At 55.5% G+C, this 7,658-nt stretch overlaps 1 protein-coding gene across 1 annotated transcript; it reads left to right on the top strand.

Moving 5' to 3' along the window:
* The first annotated feature begins 3,761 nt into the window (after positions 1–3,761).
* NKX2-6 (NK2 homeobox 6) lies at positions 3,762–7,458 on the top strand. Its single transcript, XM_007100550.1, has 2 exons — positions 3,762–4,035; positions 6,827–7,458. The coding sequence occupies exons 1-2, from the start codon at positions 3,762–3,764 to the stop codon at positions 7,456–7,458; spliced, it is 906 nt and encodes a 301-aa protein (XP_007100612.1).
* The last annotated feature ends 200 nt before the right edge of the window (positions 7,459–7,658 follow it).

Genomic DNA, 7,658 nt, shown 5'->3' with positions numbered 1-7,658 from the left:
ACATATATACACTATTGACACAATGTATAAAATAGATAGCTAATGAGAACCTACTGTATAGCTCAGGGAACTCTACTCAATGCTCTGTGGTGACTTAAATGGGAAGGAAATCCAAAAAAGAGGGGATGTATGTATACGTATAGCTGATTCACTTTGCTGTATGGTAGAAACTAACACATTGTAAAGCAACTATACCTGAATAAAAATTAATTTAAATTTTTTTTAAAAAAAAGAATGGGATAAAATTAAAGCTCTGAGTCCCCTCATTTCCCCAGTATGTTCAGAGTTTGGGCGGAACTAGCCCACGGTAGGCGCTCAAAACACATTTGTGGATCTAGTATTGTTTGAGCGTTTTATGTTGTGAGCCAGGTGGAGTAAAGCAGATCCGCTCAGCTCACACACCGCCCCCGCCCACATCTTCCCCGCACAGCCTGTTCCATCTTAAGAACAGAGACTTAAGACTTGAGACTTAAGAACACTCATGCCCAAGGGACACACACACCGCACCTCCTTGTCCGGGCTGCGCCGGGTCCGGGGATGCGCGCCTGAGAGCCCCAGGACTCCTGGCCTTTCTGCTCACGCCACCAGGCCGGATTACTCCCCTCCGCTCCCCTCCCCGACGCCCGCGCTCCAGCTAGCTGCCCGGTGCTTGCAGAGTTCTCGCGCCGCGGGGCTGTCCCTAACGCGGCTGCAATCCATTGACCCGGAAGGGGCGAGATCAGCGCAGCGGTTCCAGTCCCCGGAGCGCACAGCTCAATGCGCCCTGGCGCTGGAGGGGGAGGAAAAAGTGGGACGCGGAGGCCCGGCTCATTTACCGCGATGTCCCAGCGCCTGGGGGTCCCGAACCGCGGCAGGCGACTCCGGGGGCGCGAGGCCCGGGAGAGCGGAAAGCGCCGGGAGCTGAAACCCGAGCGCCGAGGTGCAGGTTCCCGGCCCGCTGCTCTCCCGGCCTCGGTGGGAGAGGGCGATGTGGGCCCGGCTCTCCAGGTTTGCCCGGGGAGCCTGAGTTCTTTCGCTAACGAAGATTCGTGTTTGCACCGCTTGAGAGGGGTTAGCAATCCTTTCCACGTCCAAAATCTCATTTGATCCTGGCAGCAAACCAGGGAAGAAAGGCAAGCCTGCGGACCTGAGAGCAGGATTTGAACTCAGGGCTGCTGATGTCAATTTCTTCCAAGGTGCCCTTTCTTCTACCACTTCCTAGAGCGCGGCAGTCCGCCGAGAGAATTCCACTCTAGAATAACGTGCTGGAAGGTTTGCGGCTTAAAGTTTTTAATCGGGGTCCCCTCCCAGCCGAGCTTGGAAGGCGAGGACTCTGCCGGCTCCCAGAGAGGAGTGGGGAGAGCGCCTACCCGGCGTGCTCTGAATGGAAAGGTTCTAAATTCGCCGTCTTTTGGGTGCCCGGCTGGTTGTAAATACACGCCTAACCAGACAATCGCTTGCACCTCTGGAGGGAGGAGGATACCATAATACTGTTTTTCTAGGAAGTCGTGGAATATGTTTTAGAAGTGTTAAAATATTTGATTCATTGTTCATTCTACATATTTACGCTGAGGAAATAATCCAAAATGTTGACAAGGGTGAAGGCGCAAAGATGTTCTCTGAAGCCTTGTTCACAGCGACAAAAAAAAAATAATAGCTATAATGTAAAAGCATAAACAGTCTATTATGGTTCATCCATAACATAGACTATTATATTGCCATTTAAAAATATATCTGTAAAAACTCTTTAGAGAAGCTAGACATGCTCATTAGGTAAATTTAAAATATACAAGCTCGCACATCCCCTATGAGCTCATACATGCAAAAATATATAAAGAAGGAAGTGAGCTAAAACATCATCTCCGGATGGATCTTGTTTTTCTTTTCAACTTTTCCTAATTTTTTCCAAAGTGTGCATGGCTTTTATAATCAGAAAAAAAATAACAAAATTTAAATAAATGTATGAGTCATTGAAAGATTTCGATGTCTCTGAGGGCAAAGAGATGTCTCTTTGGGGGGGGGCGGGAAGGAGGGTGGAGTTCTGTTTTGGCAAAACAGGAGTCCTGGTGCACCTTGCCATTGACGAGCTGGGCCACCTCTGGAGTCACTTAACCTCTCTGATTTCGACTCTTCACTAAGAAAAGAAAAGCTGGAAACACTCAGTGTATATCTTCGATGTAAAGATTAAATGATACGATATATAAGAAATTATTTCTTGGCTGAACCATCAAATTTGCCAAAAATTTGCATAAATTTTTGCGAGAAATTTTGTGCCCACTAGCCTGAGGAGATGTGTACAGTTTATCTGGGTTTCAGGAAATAATAATGCCCAGTTAGTTCTTATAATATTGAATTCTCCTAAGAAGGTTTATTTAAGAAACATTGCATCTGAAATACCGAAAAGAATTCTAATGAGATCTCATTTGGATTTAAAATTTTTTTTTAACTTCTTAGATTCTGTGCTATGACTGCTGACCCAGAATCATGTTTGACTGAACCATGTAGCATGAGTAGTAACAATCGCTGATATTTTCATACACGTTATCTCATTTAATTCTCACAATCATCCTGTGATGGGCTTATTCTTACCTCCTTTTTTTTTTTTTTTTTACTTAAGATTGGGAGGATAAATACTTTGCTCAAAGCCCACAGTTGATATGCTCCAGAGCGAGGGCTGGACCTGTGGATTCCACCTGCATAACCACTGCACACACTGGCTTCCTTTACTCGGTCCGGCTGTGCCCAAGGAGCTTTCCCGAAGATCCGATGCTCGTCAAAACTTCCCACCCCTTCGTGGGGCGCCGCGTTCGTACACACATGCACACACGCTCAAGACAATCAACTTTAGGGAGGATAAAGGGGAGGAAAAGAAGGACCCTGGGGTCGTGAAGGGCAAGATTGAGCACCTGTCTGGCCCCTACATCCCGGCGGGGACTATTACCTTTCTCCTCCTTACCCACTCACGAGCCTATAAAGAGGTCACGGGCTCCCCCAATATAGCTCCCAAGTCCTTTCTTCGCTCCAGGGCTGAGATGTCCCTCCTGGGAAGTGGCGGATCTCAGCTCCCTACATGCGGACTCGGCTCTCAGTGAGACATTTCCACCTCAGTCTAGGCCGTGGAGGGTCCAGACTCGCTCCTCTGCGGTCCAGCCTCTGCTCCCTGGAAGGAGCTCTCAGCCTCCTGGCCCTTGCCGTGCGCGCACTTACACTCAACGCGTGCAGCTCCAATCCCGCGGGCGCCCAGCGGTCTCCACCTGAGTTTTCTTCCGCCAGGCGTTGGACAGTTGAGCTAAGGCTAGGCCGGAGGGACCAACTAGGGTTGCCGAGCAAGGGTTCCACCCCCATCCCCGCACACCCTCTAGGAGAGTCCCGAGGGACCCAGGGTTGACCTGGGAAGCTCCCGTTTGTACTGTATTCACCGAGATACGAGCCGTGCGCACGCTCTCTCCCGTTTTCCTTGCTTTCGAGAACCCAAACCTTTCGGAAGGTGGCTGGGGGTTAGAGAGGAATTCGAAGGGCGAGAGAAGAAAGGACTGGGGCGGGGGGAGATGCTGCGTTAACACGTGGGTTCTGCGGGAACCAATGGGGGTCCGCGGTTTCGTCACCCGGCCCGGTCAATCGGCTGGCAGGGATGGCCCAGAGGAAGGCGCAGTACGGGACGCTGGGTGTCTATCGTAGACCTTGGGTCTGCGGAGTCTGCAGCGACAAAACGGAAAGCTCAGCGCGCTGCGCTCTGTGGGGACCGGGGACGCCCCCCCAGCCCCGCCCCCTCCTCCTTCAGGATGTTACTGAACCCTGTCACCTCCACTCCCTTTTCGGTCAATGACATCCTGAGGCTGGAGCGTGAACAGATCGGCCCGGAGGCCTTGCAACTCCGGGGTGCATGGAGGAGCCCGGAAAGCTCTCAGTACCTGCTACCGGTCCCAGAACAGCGAAGGTCGGAGGTTCCCAGAACCGGTAGCGGCGACGGCGACAGAAGGCAGGAAGGCTCGGAGTCTCCCGAAGGTCCCTGTGAGACAGTCACAGAGATGGACGCTGAACCGGTGGGCGAGCCACGTGAGTACGCCCTCGGGTCTTGGCTCCTACAGGGAGACCAAGAGGTGGGGTGGATCATTACCAATCGGCTCGTGGGGGGCCACGCATCTCCTGGTCTTCCCAGCTCCGAGGGCTAGCCCCGTTTTCCTTCACATGAAGAGTCCGAAAGACAGGACTCTCAGCCCCCTCTAACATCTCCTCCAGACATCCTAACGAAAATGAGGTCCTGAATCTTGGGGGTTCACTATTTCCACAGCCAGTCCTCTGATTTCCACAGACACATTCCCCCCCCCCCTCCCCACCGACCCACAGCCACAGTTCCCAGAAACTCCAGCTTCTCTTTCTTACAGCAAAGCCCTCTATAGTATCTTAGCTGTGCTCCATCACCACCAGCTTTCCCGGCCATCTCCCACCCTCTATACGCTAAACCGTCTGCCGAAAGTGTAGCCATCAAAGCAGCCGGGCGCTTTGGGAGTGGAAACTCCGCAGGCTCTGGGGTCAGTCCCAGCCCAGCCTTTCCTTGGGGCTTGCCGAGTGGCCTGGCCAGTCCAGTCGCTCCTCTGCCTGGAGCACGGTAAGGGCAGCTTGCGTCTTAGCTGTTCTGGGAGACGAACAACTCCAGCGGAGTCTCAGCGCCTGGTCTCCGAAGGCGCAACCTTGTGCGCTGGCGGAGAGGCCAAGGCATCTGCGTCCAGCGGCAGGAAGGGAAGAGGTGGCTGGGGTGGGGGTGGGGGGTGGTGATGGGTCGGCTCCTGCCAGCCGGGAAGTTTCGGCGGGAGAGGCTCGACATTTGGGGGGATGAAAAGGCTACTCCTCCTCTTGCCAAACCTCTGCGGCTTGGTCCGCAGCCTCCATGCCGGTCTGGGGGCTCCCGAGAGGCGCCCCGCAGGTCAAGCCTCCTCGGCCAGGCTGTGCCAAGGACACTCCATTCGAGCCTCAAACTAACCACATGAAGAAAATTAAGATGCTGGTTCAGAGGTATTCGTCGACTTTCAGGCTGGTTATTCACCTACTCCAGGAGCCTGGGGAACAGTACACTTTGCTGTGTTCCCAAAGAAACCTGTGAATTTTCTGCAGCGGACCCTACACCTTAATCTCTCCCAGCGCTGCTCAGACAGCTCGCCGTTCACTTCGGCTTTGCCGAAAAAGGGGTCACGCTCCTCCGACCATTGCTGTCACCTGGCAGCTGAAGACAGCCGCAGGGCTTTCCTCCTCCGCGGGCGCGCCCGGGGCAGCCCGCTGTTCTGCGGCTGCGGTTGACGCCGAGAAGGGGCCGGCGCCCGGCTCCAGGAACTAAGCCTAGGGGCCACGGCAGCCACCGATCGCGCGTGGAAGGGATCTTCCCTGGGGGGATTCTGCGCGCCTCCTCCGTCCTCAACTTGCTTTCAGGGACGCAGGGTGAGAGGGGCTCCGAACTGTGACCGGGAAGGCACGGAGTGGCCTGCAGCCCCTCGGCCTGCGTGGTCAGCGACTCCCAAACGGGGTCCTGCTTTTTCCACAGAGTCACTGAAGGCCAGCTGTTACTTTCTGATTTGCTAAGAAAGCAAACCCTCGTCAATATCTTTCCTCTTTGCCGGGAGAGATGTCCTAAGTTTGTCTGAGCACAGGCTTCTCCGAAGGAAGGTCTTATTTCCTCAGTCTGAAATACCAAACAGCCCCTTGCCCCAGGAGACTGTGCCAGCGCGGTTGTGGATTTGGAGTCGGATTCCAAGCAGCACCGGCTCTAATTAGGGGCCTCCTGCTCCGCCTGGCCAAGAGCATGGATCCTTTCACGTTCCCGGTGTTCTCCTGGCGTGAATCTCCACGAAATCTCAGCATTTCCTTCCTACCTACCCTTGGATAAAAAACAGAGCTTTGCCAAATCAGGAGATGTGGGAAGAAGGGAAGGAAAGTCTGCGTCTTGGAGGGCCCCGGGCACAGTCGCCCAGGGGTTATCTTCGAGGGCGCTGCCCGATCCGAAGAGGAAATCAGGGAGAAGCCAACGCCACCCGCTCTCCCGGGAGACCCCAAAGGAGAAAGAGGACGCTTTTTAAAAAGCCAAATGTGGATCTCAACTTTACATATCCCGCAAAGAGAACCTCAGTTTCCGAGCCAAGAATCAGCAGCCAGAAAACAGTTTTTGTTTATTTTATGTTGTTAATTTGGATTACAGAGCATCGCGTCCAAGAAAGATGGGAAGGGTTCCTGGTGCCAGTGGAGCATCTGATGTCCAAAGAGACAAGGATGTGAGCAAAGATGAGGTGAAGGTGGGAGGCACTGGAGACCCTGGCGCCTGCGCTAGAAACCAAGTACCTTGCGGTGCGCCCCGGGCCACAACGGATAGCCAGGCAGACGGGAGCCCCCGGGCAAGCATGTCACCGAGTTTTGGTTCTCTCTCTCTCTGCCTCTGTCTCTCTCTTTCCCCACCAAGAGCAATCTAAAGTCAGTCTCTATCTAATAGGCTCGCAGCAAACGTTTCCCCAAACTCGCCCACACTTTAGAATTGCAATCACAGAGAACAGCCCAGATACAGACATTCTAAGAAGAAAATGAAGCTTAGGCTCTGGATCAAGAGTCTACCTTTGGGGAAACGACTGTACACCGGGTACCACTGAGTGTCACAATTTGCATTATGTTCCAGCAGCTGCAAAAGCGACAGAGCTTGGGGCAAAGGAACAAGCTTTGGGACGGGGTGAGGGGTCAGCAGAAGGGAGAGACGGGGACCTGAAGTGAAGGCTACTAGGAGAGGAGGGGAGTCCCTTGAAAACAGTCTAAGAATCTCTCGGGTGAGCCTTAGGCTGGCGCTGACGGTGTTCCTTCCTGTGCTTTTTAGACTCCGGCCTCAGCGCAGCCTCGCCCCCCTGCGACGGGACCCGAGTGCAGGAGTGCGACGTGGGTGACAGCGGCGGCGGCGGCGGCGCGCGCGGGGATGGCTCGGAGCATCCCAAAGGGCGGCCCCGGCGGAAGCCGCGCGTGCTCTTCTCGCAGGCGCAGGTGCTGGCTCTGGAGCGGCGCTTCAAGCAGCAGCGGTACCTGTCGGCGCCGGAACGCGAGCACCTGGCCAGCGCGTTGCAGCTCACGTCGACGCAGGTCAAGATCTGGTTCCAGAACCGGCGCTATAAGTGCAAGAGACAGCGCCAGGACAAGTCCCTGGAACTGGCGGGCCACCCGCTAGCGCCGCGCCGGGTGGCGGTGCCCGTGCTGGTGCGGGATGGTAAACCCTGCCTGGGCCCCCGCACGCCCGCCTTCCCCGGCCCCTATGGCGCGGCCGCGGCGCCCTATTCCTGTTTCGGCGGCTACGCCGGCGCTGCCTACAGCGCTCCCTACGGCGGCGGCTACGCCGGCGCGCCCCCGGGCCCCGCGCCCCCCGCACCCCAGGCCAGCTCTGGCTTCAGCGGGGGGGGACCGAGGGCCAGCCCGCAGGGCCATCTGCCCGCCACGCTTCAGGGGGTCAGGGCCTGGTGAGGCGTCTTGGCTCGGATGCGCCACCCTGAACAGATGCTCGGCCCCGCCTCTCCGCTAACCGATCGAGGCCTGGATGAGGGGGCGCCGCCGTGGAGGAAATAGGCCACCCGATGGCACTTCTCTCCCGAGCGATCCCTGGGACTAGGAATTGCCTTCGACTAGCCATCCAGCTGAAGGCCCTGGGGGCGTTCTTCTCCCAA

The sequence above is a fragment of the Physeter macrocephalus genome, chromosome 9 (genome assembly GCF_002837175.3).
Source record: "Physeter macrocephalus isolate SW-GA chromosome 9, ASM283717v5, whole genome shotgun sequence".
Classification (NCBI taxonomy): domain Eukaryota; kingdom Metazoa; phylum Chordata; class Mammalia; order Artiodactyla; family Physeteridae; genus Physeter; species Physeter macrocephalus.
The sequence above is the reverse complement of the archived record's forward strand: the minus strand, read 5'-3'. Positions and strand labels throughout refer to the sequence as shown.